The following is a 14,897-nucleotide window of genomic DNA, read 5'->3' as shown; positions in this document are numbered from 1 at the left end:
TCTAAGTCTTGTCTAGTCATGGAAAAGAAGTAGGAATCAAAAAATGCCTCAAGGAGTTATTGCTTTGAAACATTGCACCAAGCGAAATATTTACCCTATTTTTGTGAATGCTGTCATTCTGTTAATTGTGTGGTAAGATCATTAGATTCCAATCTACATGATTCCAAAGCGTATGGACAATTTCTTAACGCAACAAACAGCTTCAAAATTCAGCAATAAGCCAACAATACAATCCTTCTTGAAAGTCTCCTCCGCTCCAGACAACCAACACCTGGAATACTGGTTTCATCTTATATAGATCAGGATGTCAAGAAACTACTTTAAACAGAGCTTTACCAAGGCAGAATTTCTGTTATTTGCCTAGAATAACAAGCAGCAACAGGGCCAATCTTAGCTCAATGACATGAACCTTGATGGCTTTGAACCACTAACTGTCATGCAATGCTAAGACATTTGGATTCATCCTGGCCACCAACATCGCTCACAAGGAACGTACTGCCAAGAAAACAATGATGTCCTTGTACCAGCTTTTCTACTCGAGAAAGTGAAACTATTCCTTCCAGAAAACAAAAAGAACTGCTGTTCAAACCCTCATATTTTCACATCTGAATGGTGGCAATGCCCTGTTCCATGGCCTCGCAGGCTCCACAGTAGCCCTCCTTAAAGGCATCCTGCACACAACAGTATGTCTCATCTGTGGTCAGAGGAAAAGAGACCTCATCACTATTACTCTGATAGAACGTCACTGGCTCTCATTTCCGCCTGCGTTCTCTTCAGAACTGGCTGCATCATATTCAAAGCCATCACGCGTGATCTGTAGTCAATGGTGAGCCTCCAGTCTTTGACAAACAAGTTGCCGCTATCAATGGCATTCTTTTCAGTCGTTCTAAGGATGACAGCATCATCAACAACCTCATTACAGGCGAAGTCTTTGGCCTCAATGTTGATGACTGAAACATCAATGGCCTCCATATCATTGATTAAGGAGAACCTGTTGATGGTGATCCAATGGATGACCCTATCAACAGCAACAACAGCCCATCGCCGATGAACCCATAGACGCCGATGACCAATTTGATGACAACTACGTCAACAATGACACCTCTGTTGTACACAGTACCAGGTACAGTACAATTAAAGACCCCATTTATGACTGCTGATGTCATATTTTCACCTCCATTGGAAGCCATAATTTTCTACACACAGTTGCCAAGGTGGAGGTGAAAATGTTGATATCACAGCAGTCCAGACTTCACTGACCATGGATAAGTTTCTGAAACCACTAACAACCCAACCTAAATGGACGTCTACTACATTCAGCGTATGACAAGGAAGAATCTGAAAAAGTATTTTCAAAAAACATGTTGGAGACCATTTTCACGACCCACTCGGTTATGACAATTAGGCCTGCATAATTTTCCACAGAAATAAACTATTATCACTCATATGAACCTAGGTATCATGACAGAAACCCACCTATGATGCAAGTCCTTGTTACTTTCTTTAATATCCTACAACAGATGATGGAGACATTTCAGAGATTTCTTCCTCAGCCAATCTGCACGGGCCTCTCCTGCTGTCACCCTGTCAACAACTTTAGCAGTAACCTCAGCACCTGCTACTGCATCCTCCAACGCCATTTGCACCACAGCAGGTACTGCACACTTTCCCTCCTACTACAGAGGGCAAAGGTGAGAATGACCATCAGGATACTGATGAATATACTGATTCAGAGGAAAAGGAGGACAGTGACATTCAGGACAACGAACCTCAAGAGGATGAGAAATGGATGGATTTTGTAATACTACAACCAGAGTGTCCACCAGACTATATTTCACATTTTCATACCTTAATAGAAAGAGCAGCCAAAAAGTTATACCTACTGATGACCAGAGAAGAGCAGTAGTTCTTTCTTTATAATTTTAAGGAATGACAGAGGAAGACTGTTAAATTAATTCCCATCCCGGTGCATGTCTGAAAAAAGGGCTAAAACTGATGACAACACTAGTCTCTGTGCAAAGGACTATGTCAAGCCTGGAGAGGAAGTCAAAGGACATCTGACTCCACATCAGAGTACTAGACTAGCCATTTGAAGCCAGGCTCCATCATAGCAGCAGCTTCTCAGAAGTGAAAAAAGAGCCCAATTACACCTAGTAGTATAACCTGCAAATGTAGCAGGACATCTCGGCACTGCTCGACTTAATCCTGCATGATAGGTAAGAGGATGCTAAAGCCTTTGTCAAAGAATGAGCCAGCACATCAGGAGCCATCATCACCACTGCCATGATTGTATTGAATATAGACTTTCAGCAATTGGCAGGATATGCAATGCTTAGAAGACAAGGCTGGTTTAAATCTGCCTCCTTCCATCCTGCGATACAGGCCAAAATCCTTGACATGCCTTTCGAAGGGCAAACACTATTAGGGTGCATGTGGGTGTTCATTTGCAGAGCATTGAGACTGACATGGACCCTGCATACTCTCTAACTGCCTTCAAATACAATCACAGACATACTGAGGCCATTACAACCAATATGAAGATTTGCATCTCAGTTCCACTTATACAGCAACTACAAATGATCCTGACTTTCCGACACTTCCCTCCTCACTAACTCCCCTGCATGCTGTGGTGGTGGGGAAAATCACTGCTTTCCCTCCAAAGTGGTATAAAATTACTACCAAACCTCACTAGGAATTCCAGATTTTGCAGTCCATGCACACTTTGGAATTCCTACAGATATTTCCCCACCACCCACCCAAAAAGGAATACCATCTACATTTCTGGGAACTCTAGCAGGAAATTCCTCTTCTTCTGCGAAAGAGAGCAATCAAGGATGTGCAGAGGACCCATCAAAGCATGAGCTTTTTCACAAGATTCTATGAGAAAAGAATGGAGGCTGATCTTTGACTTCAGAAGATTCTATGAGAGAAGACCGGACGCTGATCTTCGACTTCAGAAGATTCTATGAGAGAAGAATGGAGGCTGATCTTCGACTCCAGAAGATTCTATGAGAGAAGAATGGAGGCTGATCTTCGACTCCAGAAGATTCTATGAGAAAAGAATGGAGGCTGATCTTTGACTTCAGAAGATTCTATGAGAGAAGACCGGACGCTGATCTTCGACTTCAGAAGATTCTATGAGAGAAGAATGGAGGCTGATCTTCGACTCCAGAAGATTCTATGAGAGAAGAATGGAGGCTGATCTTCGACTCCAGAAGATTCTATGAGAGAAGAATGGAGGCTGATCTTTGACTTCAGAGAACTCCACGAGTTCCTAAAGACACAGTCCTTGTGAATGATCACCCTGCAAGAGTTCCTTCTACTGTTGCAGGAAGGAGAGTTCCTCGCCCCCTGGATCTACAGGACACTTACTTCCATGTCCCAAATCATAGACAGTACATGTGGTTCTTTGTAGCAGGGCAGCATTATCAGTTCAAGACTCACACTTTCAGCCTGAAAACCGTACCTCATAAAATCACAAAATGTCTGACCCTTGTGGCAGGTTTCCTTCAGAAACAAGGTGACAAGATAGTCCCATATTTGTATTACTGGTTGCTGTATGCACCCTCAGAGCAGGAAGCACATGCCTCCAAAAACGTGCATCGATCTTCCCCATGACCTGGGCCTTACACAAACATCCAAAAGTCCTCCATTTGTCCTACACAGAGCCAGGTTCTGGGAGCCTTTCTGGCTACTCAATCAGCAAAATTATTTCCATTAGCACAGCAAGTGACATAGCTTAGAACACTGACTGTGTATCTCTGCCAGTGAAAGTCAGCCCCAATTAGACTACCAGGCCTCATGTCTTTCTGCCTAGGATTGATTTCTGTCTGCAGACTAAGTGTGAAACCATTTCAACAGGACCATGACCTACAGTAGCAGCAGTCAACAGGGTTGTGGGACACAGTGGCACTCTCGCACTGCCTCAAGTAAGCTCCAGTCTGGTGGAGATTCCTGGACAGCCTCAAAGCAGGACTCCCTTCCAGCCTACGAAGGACAGAATCATCATGACGACTGGCGCCTCCATGGAAAGTTCGGGAGCTCACAGGCAGAAGCTATCTACAAAAAGTCTCAGGTCAGAACCGTAGAAATCACTCCACATAAACAGTCTGGAGCTGTGGCCCATCAGATTAGGTCTTCAGGCACGTATGCCACAGCTTGCAAGCCAAGCTGTCCTATCAGAACGCACAATACAACCTCACTATTTTACATCCCCAAACTAAGATGTGCGAGATGTTGTAGCCTATTAGAGGAATCGCAGACACTATCAGACTGGGCAGACACAAACATTGTGAATATCTCCACCGAACACCTGTATGGGTGTCAAAATCAACATCCAGATGCTCTAAGCGGCTCTCTGTCAGACTACTAAGAGTGGAAGCTCCATCAGGATCAGTTCTGCCACATCTTCAGGATATGGAGCAAACCCATTATAGACCTATTTGAACAAAATAAATGCACTATGCAAGGAGGTATTGGCAACCAGCAATGCCTTCTCAATGAGGTGGATCAACATCTTCACCTATGCTTTTTCGCCATTTCCTCTCATTTCCAGAACACTGAAGAAGGTCAAAACTGAATCATGCTCACAGATTGCCCCATTTTGACCATACTAGTTTTGGCACACTGATCAGGTATTTCTTAGCAGATGTCCACTGATTCATTTGAAGATCCAATCCAAGATTCTCTCCAGACACAATGGTCAGGTCCTCAAACAAAACTTGAAGTCGCTTAACCTGAAACCTTGGTTCTAGAACACAAAGAGTTGGGCACCTAGAATGTTCTGCAGACTGCAGGACAATGCTAAAACAATCAAGTGCTGCAGCTCCTACATAGACTTACAACACCAAGTGGAAGCATTTTTACACATGGTGTTCTTCTACAGATCTGAATGCCATCTCTACTCCTGTCATTTCTGCTGTAAGAAAGATCATAAATGCACTTTAGTTAGAATTCGCTTAGTAACGATTTCGAAAGTCAGGTGGTTGAGTAATTGTCCCTCCCTCTTGTCCCAAAGGCTCATCAAGCAGTTTATGAAAGGGTTATTGAGAACCTTTCCCATAGATCGGTAAAGACAGTGCTTAGTAAGTCGATGATTCCACCCTTCGAGCCCATCCATCGTGTAAAACGGCCTTTCTCATAACATTGACCTCTATAAGACGAGTAGGAGTACGTCAATCTTTCACAATAAAGGAGCCTTGCTTGTATGTCACAAGGCAGGTTACATTGTGCAAAACCCCAAAATTCATGCCCAAGGTGGTCTTGAATTTTCAACTGAATAAACTTGTCATTCATTGTTCTTTCCAAAACTGACTATATCAGCGGAAAGGGCTTGACATTCCGTGAATTCACATATATTCATTATGTTTTACGTGGATTGAACAAAGGACATGGGTATGTCTGAGCAGTTCATTTCTTTTGGTCGTCCCGGCAGGGGGCCTCCCTGTATCTAAGCAGGGTATGTCCCGCAGTCAGCGTGCATCACTTTTTGCCACAGTTAAGCTATGCACAAGTTACAGAACAGAGTGAGGAGGCATTCCAGGAGAAACATGTCTGCAACAGTTGAGCGCTGTCCAGGAGCACCTTTCCGGCGCATCTGCTTTGCAGCTACGGAGAAAAGCTGACACCTTTCATCAATCACTACTGCCTGGATTTGAAAGGAGCAGCTGACTCCTCAGTGGGACAATGAGTTCTATGCAACCTGTTTCATTAAAGGTGACCCTGCTTCCTGATTATTTGGAAGTTGTTGTACTGCTTGCTATTCTCATTCAAACATGTGAATCTACAAAAGATCCAATGCTGGATAAGAAATGAATTAATTATCGGTAACTCCAATTCTCCAGAATTGGTATGCTTCGTAGATTCACATGACCCCCTTCCCTGGTCAGAGGTTCACTTAATAGTCACTATCCTTCCCATCTGTGCAATGAAATCTGAGCTATGGCGGCTCCTAGGGGAGCAGTGTTCTGCACTACCACTTTACTGATGAAGTTTGAGTTGCTTCAAATTAGGGGAATTTGCTACTAAGCAACATTTTTAAACCCATGATATTTTAAATCTGTTTATTCGTATTTGAAAAGTACCGGGGATTCCTAGCCTAACAGTGGGTAATGATTCAAGCTTGTTTATCTGGAAAAGATACCAATATTGTGGAAGCGAAGTTACAGGTAATTAACTCATTTCTTCTCCTCTCAGAACCCGGCCACCTCCCTCTACCTGGTTGATTTTATTGACCCTGTACAATTCTCTGCTGCCTTTATGCTAGTTGTGTGCAATACAAATAACACATCCATACATTGGATAGCTCCACCGCCACGCTATCCCCTCCATAGAGAGGAGAGTTTGGCTCATTACGAGGGCCCCACAAAAACCTGTGTAATAACACCTAATTTGCAATTTGTCATACCATAGTGTGCAATAATTAGAAGGCACTGTTTGCTAGGTCTCATTCTTGAAGGCAATAGCAGAGGGTGCAGTGATATCTAGTTTGGGGGCAAAGTCTAGTTTGCACACAAATACGGGTTTGCAGGGACCCTGCTCTGGCTGCAGTGCTTTCATTTAATTAAACATGGTCAGGCTTCAATCGACTTGACCAGAATTTGGCCTCTGGCCTCTGTATGGTTGTCAACAAGAGTGGTGGGGAATTTGTTTTTTGTTTTTTTGACTTTTTCACAAATTATTCCACTGCATTCAAACTTTAAGTCACCCTGATAATGTGATTCACTGGAGAAAACAACATTATGACCACCTATGTTTCTGTTAGGGTTGTCACCTTACTACATATCTTCAGAACATATAAATGTGCTTTTGAGTGACAAACGGATGTTTTCTGTGTGTTGTATGCTTCGTTTGCTTCAGTTGAACCAACTGGACAAACGCATGTGAATGCAATGATTTGAACAAATTGGACTAACGCAGTCCTAGGACTAGAAACATGGTCACTTGACAATACAGAGAAAGGTGGCAACCATATGACGTAACTTGTTCCTTTAATTCCCATAGATGTATCTCCTGGTGTAGAGTTTAATAAGACAGTCTATTTCCTAAATTCCATAGATATTGCTTCGTCAAAATGCCAAAGGTAAGGGCAGTGACATCACCCACCATCTCACCCCTATTGACACCACAGGGCATAGTTACAAGGTCAGTGCGCCACCGGAGGATCACTTTTTGCGACGCTTCCATGGCGCAATGCCCTGCTCCATGGCTTAATATCACTTTGTCACTATCGTACACTTTGACGCAAGTATCTGCGTGAAAAGGGCGTGCAGTGGGTGTTGCTGTGGGAGTTCCACTGCAACACTCATTGCTTTTTAACGCTGCCCCAGATTTACAAGCATCTGTAAATCTGGGGCAGTGCCAAAAACTAGCTCCATTGAAAAACAGGCATTAGAGTGGCGCAACGAGGAGAAATACTTTTGTTGCTCTTTCTATGTGTGCTGCATTTTGCAGCTCACATAGTAGGAGAAATCGCCTTTAATTATTGTATCTGTGCAGGAAGGAACCCCTTCTTGAACATAAACAACCCTTCCTGCAATGCAGGTGCTAGCCAGCTTTTTTAGCGCTGGCGCCGGGAGAAACACAGGGGTGCGTGAATACAAGGCATGCCTGGGGCAGATTTACCAGCCGCTTGCGTCACTTTTGCGTCATTTTTAACATGGGAAAGTGACGCAAACGTGGCGCAAGGGCCTTATAAATAAGCCCCCCTGTGTTTTTGAAATGACGCACCACTGTTCTGCGTCATTTCTATGTAAATATACCCCCACAGTGCCTGCCTCCTCTTACACCCTTAGCCTCTCAATTGAATTTTCCTGCTATGGGGTTAGTAGGAGGGCACAGAGTCAAATCACACAGCTGTTACAGCTAGTATATGTTCTGGTCCTATCGCTGCTCGCATCTGGCGTAAGACCAGGTGCAGCCGGGGTAGTAACAAGTCTGCCATTGGTAAGTCAGGTGTGACCATTTCAAGTTTGGGGGCGCCTGATTGACGTCCATGTTAAGCGGCCTTTTGTGTGCTTTAGCTGCGAGAAATAACTTCACAACGAGCCTGCTTGTGCCCTTTTACCTGCTATCTGTGTCGCGCACGACACTCGTCATGCATTGTAAGATATGATATTTACCTGGCGTGCCTGCGTAACCCTTCGTTTTTGTCTTGTTCTCCTTTAGTTCCACAGCCAGCCCAAGGTCAGAGATACGCACGTTACCTGGAAAGTAAACATTGATTTTGTTCAGGCCAGCGTGGCATTAAGGACAGAATTTGATAGTCAAAATACTTTTCTGATGACGCAAAAGCACAATATAACATTGAGAAATGTCAGCTCACAAAATCACATTATGAAAAGAAAGGTTTTAGGTGCATGCTTTCTCTCTCCGTTGCCCAAACAGAAAATAGGCGACACAAAGTAACACGACAGAAGATTTTAAAATTGTTAACAGTTGCATTTGAACCAACATTTTGGGTCCCAGACGATTTAAATGTGTTACTCCTTGAACACAAAGCCATGACTTGAGGTTCACCTTTCGCTCTGCTTTGGCCATGGTGAAGCATGCCTAAAATGGATCAAAAAGAGTTAATTAATTGAAAGGAGTTGTGTGAAAAAGGAGTATGTGTCTAATTTAGTTTTTGGATGGTGAACTTACTGAATTCCATTACAGGTAAAATATTATCTCCACATAGGATGCAGGATATAATTTGCAATATTAGGGCCCGGATTTCCTAAAAGTGTACACCACTGCCTGAAAATCAGCATCGTTGTATTGCGCGATCAGAGAAAAATGGCACAGCATTGTATATATAAAGTGTTGTGTGCCAATGACTTTATCAGCTAGGCAAATGCAAATACCATAGTCTTGCATAACACTATGGTAATTTAGCCTTGAATCAGGGCGCAAAGTTGCTGATTCAGCGTTATCTCATAGGACATTTGTACTCAAGGGGAAACTCTTGACCACGATTGCCACTCATATGACCGCCCAAGGGTTGCTTCCACATTATGTTTAACTTTCTGAAAGTTCCTCAAATTCCATGTGGGAAAAAGACCATTTGTCAACCACCCAGATTCATGCCCATTGTTTGTAGCTGTTTTCATGTGGTGTTGGTATTCCGGCAAAGTCAGTCTGTGCTATTTTGCGTAACCTTAGTTGATATGGCTGTTCGCTGAATCCTAGTGGTGTTTGTGCTGATCCCACCCCCTTTAGCTCTATTGGCATAGCTTATCAGGAGTTTGCTACTAAGTAACAAAATGGCATTTAGCGCTACAGTGAGGTCAACTATTGGTGCAAATACAACTTTTTCTTGTGGAAGTTGCTTGGCATGAATGTTTGCACTGATTTTTAGCGAGTGCCTGCTCTAACGTTTAGAAAATCTGGGCCTTATATTGTTCAACCATGCGGCAGAGGTTTGCCTGATGCTTCAAGAGAAATGTAACCACCAAATGTGGGGGAGGATGTAGCCTTATGGCTAGAGCGGACGTCCTCGAAGCTGGGGAACCAGGTTCGAGTCTTGGCAACGACGCTCAACATCCTGTGATTCTGGGCAAATCACTTAATCTCCTTGTGCCTAACAAAAATGAATGTGTCTATCTGTAATGAAACTTGTGCTCTGATACTCGATGTCTCGGGTCTAGTTTGCACTATATAAAACTCTAAAACAATAAATAAAATATGAACACTGCTAATGTACTGTCTCAGTGAGCATCCAATGTCCATGCTCAAATATAAGATCTCCTAACAAACTAAGGAGGATGGTACCTGGTGTTTTTGAGTAAGTCCTCCATTATTTCGACCATGTGAGTGCAATATCCTCAAGGAATTAAAAATCTTATGGGGAGCCTTATAAAGTCTCTGGTCCCAATCAGAAGCCAAAGAAGCTTGCAAAAAGAATACATGGTTGCAAGTTATGGCTAGGATGAAGGACATAGCTGTAAACTGAGTCTTACAATGTAATAGTGTCCCCCAATGGGTTGGAAAGATTTTTTTTGTCAAACATTCTTTATTGAAATTTTGTCATATGCATCTCACAGAATAGCTGGATATATAGCATTAACCCCAACGTCATGTTGTTGACTAGCCAAAATAGAGAACATTGTCCCTCAAATGCAGTAACAAGTCAAGGCATGTTAGCTATAGAATGACACAGAGTTTACATCAAAAATGTGTCACATCATAAACGTTTTCCCCTATCAAAAAAATACCACTCCCTCCCCCACGCCAACTCTCTGAATCCCCATGAACTATCATGGAGGTTAGAGATAATTAAGAACAAGATAAAAGCCAACGAATGGAAAAAGACAATTAAGGGACAATTTAAGGATGGTAAATGGATGTAGGAGCTCGTGCTGTGTGTGTTGCATAACGTGAGTGGAATGGGGGAAGCAGTAGAATACCAGGGCTGTCTCCCTCCCCGGTGATGGGGGCATGCACAACTCAGTATCAAAACTGAAAGAGGTGGAGTGCTCTTGTTCGAGAGGGGCATGCCACCAGTGGCAAACCTGTGTAGAGATGAGTTACCAAGGGGCCCTAGATATATTCAAAACATTTTAAGTGATCTCAAAAGATATCCACCTTCCTTTCCATTGTAAGGGCCTGCCATAAGCGAGCATGCTATTGTGTCAGTGTTGGAGCCTCTTTTTTCTTCCAAGCTGCTGCTACTGCTAATTTAGCCATGCCTAATCGCCGCTTAATCGCTTTAACCGCCTTGGTTTTGAGTTTCAATATGCTGTCTCTCAGGCTCAGTAGAGCAAACCCTGGGGTTTCAGGGAGAGGGTAACCCCATATGTCTTTAATTTGATCAAGGATCTCAGCCCAGAACGTACAAAGTGTTGGGCAATCCCACCTGATGTGGCGGAAGTCGCCCAGCAAGGCACATCCTCTCCAGCATAAATCCGATGTAGCCAGAAATATATTTTTTAGTTTAGTGGGGTATAAGTACTAGTCATACATGACCTTATAGTGTGCCTCCCTCATGCCTACTGAGTGGTTTCATTTCAGGATATCTCTCCATAGGGTCATTCACTTTGCTTCTGGTATGTCGGCCTCTAGGGCATGCTCTCAAAACATAATGTGTCATGGCTGTGGTGTGTGGAGCATGTGCAGTAATAAGGAGTAAAGAAAGGATATAGCCCCCATGGCCATCCCTGCTCTCTTAGCAAATTGTTCAACTGGAGTGAGTTCTCTACTGGCTGCTACTCTAACATCAGGGTGTAAGGCCCAGTGTATCATTTGGGTATAGTGATAGCGTTCTTAATCATTTAGGTGGAAATTGCGCTGGCAGCGTTAAAAGGTCAAAATATCCCAGTTATGGAAAATATCTGAAAGTTTGAGGCAACCCCCCCCCCTTTCTCCATGCATCAAAGGGTCCTGGTTCTAAAGCAGGTGGGAAAGTTGGGTTATAGTGGATTTGCTTGTATGGTGAGACCATCAATCTTTTTTGTGGGGGTACTCAAGTAAGCGTTGGGTGGACGTTCTGTTCTAGGTTTCCATAATATATCCCAGATAACTGGCCCCACTAAACCTCTATCCATATGTAACCAGTGTTTGTCCGTTTCCCGCAGCAACCACTCTGTTATAACCCGTAGTTGGGCCGCTTTATAATAGAGGTGGAAATCGGGGAGAGATAGTCCTCCCAGGTTTTTAGGTATTTGAGCATTCTAAATGGTAATCAGGCTCTACGATTTTGCTATATAAAGCACGTGATGAGAGTATACAAAGTTGGTAAAAAGTCTCATTCTAGTTCGATAGGAAAGCCCTGGAAAAAAGAAAGGACTTTAGGCAGAACTGTCATCTTTATAGCGTTGATGCGACCCATCCATGGGAAATCATTTTTTGTATTGATCACAAGTTTAAGTGCTTTTATTCTGTTTTAAGTTGTTCGTCTTGAACAGTAACGAAAAAGAAGGAAATTCAACATGTGTTTTGCCCCCTTCGGCGTGGAGGCCTGGGGCTTTTTCACGGCGTGTGTATTCTGCCAATAATGCTGGGCGAAAGTCCAAAGAAACTTATAGGATTATTGGGAGTTGACAGCGGTTATGCTGTTACATACTCTGGTGGTCACTCACGGTCCAAAAACAAGTATGCGCTCAGTAAGTCCTCAAGATGTGATGATAGTCTACAGTGAGAAAGTCAGAAAAGTCTCTGTGGTCATGTGAATGGTGTCTACTCCCAATAATCCTATACATTTCTTTGGACTTTCGCCCAGCCTTATAGACCGACTACACACACCTTCAAAAAGCCCCAGACCTGCGCGTTGAAGGGGGTGAAACTTGTGTTGGCTGTCCTTCTTTTTCATTACCGTTCAAGAAGAACAACTTGAAACAGAATAAAAACACTTAAACTTGTGATCAATACAAAAAGTTCTTTACAACTCATTGGGGTACACTATTACATTGTAAGACTCCGTTTCCAGCTCTGTTCTTCATTCTAGCCAACTCTTTGATTCAATTGGTTAAGGGTTCTCACATTTTTGGACATCTGGATTCCACGAAAATATACCCATTATACCAGGGCAGACAACTACGGGAACAGTTAATCATTTTCTCCTCCTATTTACATGGTTTCAAGTTATGTCTCCCAAGATGAGATAGTTAACAGTGTTCTACAAAATAAATTCTGTGATCTTCTCCAGAGAAATTTAGGAAATTGCAGAAGAATGACATTTTCAAGGTCAGGGCTGGCTCCATTGATGGATGTTCCACTGCAGACTTGTGATCCTCAGGAGTCGTGCTAGAAGCATAAGGGAAGCGACTTCATGTGACAAAACAATTGGATGCAATCAGATTGACCTGAGAACTGAGGTAAACGATCATGATTAATTTAAATTCCAAGTTTATAATCTCCTGAACCAGAAGCAGGCATGACCTATAAATTTGGGACTGAGGTGTACACTGCCAACCACAACCCCATTTTCAATCTTCTCAATCTTACGCTTAAGCCAATTATGACCAATCCAATGCTAGGACTCATGATTACATGTTGCAAACTTGGTGCTGTGAATCACAGGATACCTAAAAAAACAGGAGGCTATTGTGTGGCAGGACCCTGTGACGGATCTGACAATATTGGTATTATGCATTTCTTATGTAACTTGTCCTCTGACTAATCTCACAAATTTACCATTTCTTGATACGCCGCCTTATGGTGGAGAAAACCTGCAGGGAGAAGATGCTGGAAGACTGGCATAGGATGACAGTTTACAAAGGATAAGGAGCAGTTCTTAGAATGCACAGCACAGCCAGGTGCTCCACTTTGTTAAAACAACACTGTTCTGGTACCATATACCAGTTAAACTGCAAAAGAGAGATTTATGGAGGTCACAGGCATGCTGACAGGGGTGTGGGAACCGAGGTACACTGGTGCACATCCTTTGGCACTGCACAAAGAGATCTCAAGTAGTGGACAAAGGTCATTGACGCAGTGTTTTACCCTAAATTGCCAGTTTATTCAATTTTAGGGTTGTCTTATAGAAAGACTTACCTTCTATTCTAGTTATAGGGGAAAAAGATATTTCTCACATTGTGTGCTGCAAAACAGATTACCACAGATCTCTGGAGATTACCAGTAGCCCAAGATGCTAAAATTGGTGAAATAGGCTATAGGACCTGTTGTGAATGGAAAATCCCCCCTCAGCACTTGATCATATGCAGCATACTTTTGAGTCCCTCCTGGGCCTCTTTCTCAAATACCTATCCACTGGGATTAGGGAACGTTTGAGCCTTTGATATCTAAAAGTATCTAAAAGTATTGGAAATCATACCACAGGGGCATTCCGAATTGTAGCAGGGCAAATTTGGGGAGCAAATGGAGGGGAGAAACCAGTCTAAATGTTCATAGGATGATCTCAGCGGGACTTAGTGTACCCACTCTTCTTTTTATTTATTTCTTTAAGTAAGGCAATGTTCTGCTGTCAGAGGTTGGAGGGGAGGGCGGACAGTTTTCAGGAATGAGGTAGGCATGTTATTTGATTGTTTTCTGATTAGGAGTTATGATTTAATTTTTTTCCATCTGTATGTATCCATATTTATTTTTTGCCCATCTTATTGGTATTTATCCATATTTATCTTGTGTTTTGTGAATATATGGAGTCATAAAATGTTATATTTCCACATTTATTTAACTGATAAACATGCACTCATACTTTGCTGCCTGTTACAAATATATGCTACCATACACCTGCATTTAGGGAAATCTCAACCTATTTTTAAATTTCCATGCTGCCTACCTGCTCAACTGTTATCCTAGAAATCATGAAAAACAGCATGGAGAGTCACCCACAAGAAGCACACTTTTCTGCATTTTTTCGCTTTTAAAAATAAATACAGACAGGACACACTTTGTTTTTTGTCTGTAATTATCTGTAAAAATCCTTAAAAACCGTGCGCCTTACTTATAACCCATTCAAAAGTTTTCATTGATAAATTGGAGCAGTTGGAAAGTCGATAATCAGAGTCCTGAAATACTATAAGTACGATTGGAGACACATAGTGAGACTTTCGTAGTAAGACGGCGGACATGAGGTGGAATGTCAGGAGAGATGAGCACATGCATGACAATATGGTGATAGCGATTGGCAAAATTCATGCCTGGTTACTAGATTGCGATAGGGGCAGAAAAGTATAATGCAGATCTGCACTTGTCCAGGTAGCGGCATCGTTCATCGCAATTATATACTTGATTATTTTGTTAGTTACAACGCTCAGCTGTACTCTTTGCACACTGATAGTCAAACTCATCAGATTGACCAACACTTGAAGTTTGTCATATGGTGTGGGTTGAGGATAGTCTCAGATGGTAAATCTGAATACCTCTTACTTTGAAGGTCAAGCTGCAGTCAATTCTCTGGCAAGCTGAAAGGCCCCTGATGGCCTGTCTGTCTTATACTATATAATACACGGATATTATTG

At 42.6% G+C, this 14,897-nt stretch overlaps 1 protein-coding gene across 1 annotated transcript in view; it reads right to left on the bottom strand.

Moving 5' to 3' along the window:
• The window catches only part of GRK1 (G protein-coupled receptor kinase 1), a 539,002-nt gene that overhangs the window by 252,578 nt on the left and 271,527 nt on the right, over nucleotides 1–14,897 (bottom strand). Inside the window, exon 4 of the mRNA XM_085620507.1 lies at nucleotides 8,121–8,204. Coding sequence (XP_085476633.1) covers nucleotides 8,121–8,204 — 84 coding nt within the window. The remainder of the gene's footprint in view (nucleotides 1–8,120; nucleotides 8,205–14,897) is intronic.

This window comes from Triturus cristatus, chromosome 8 (genome assembly GCF_964204655.1).
Source record: "Triturus cristatus chromosome 8, aTriCri1.1, whole genome shotgun sequence".
Taxonomy (NCBI): domain Eukaryota; kingdom Metazoa; phylum Chordata; class Amphibia; order Caudata; family Salamandridae; genus Triturus; species Triturus cristatus.
The sequence above is the reverse complement of the archived record's forward strand: the minus strand, read 5'-3'. Positions and strand labels throughout refer to the sequence as shown.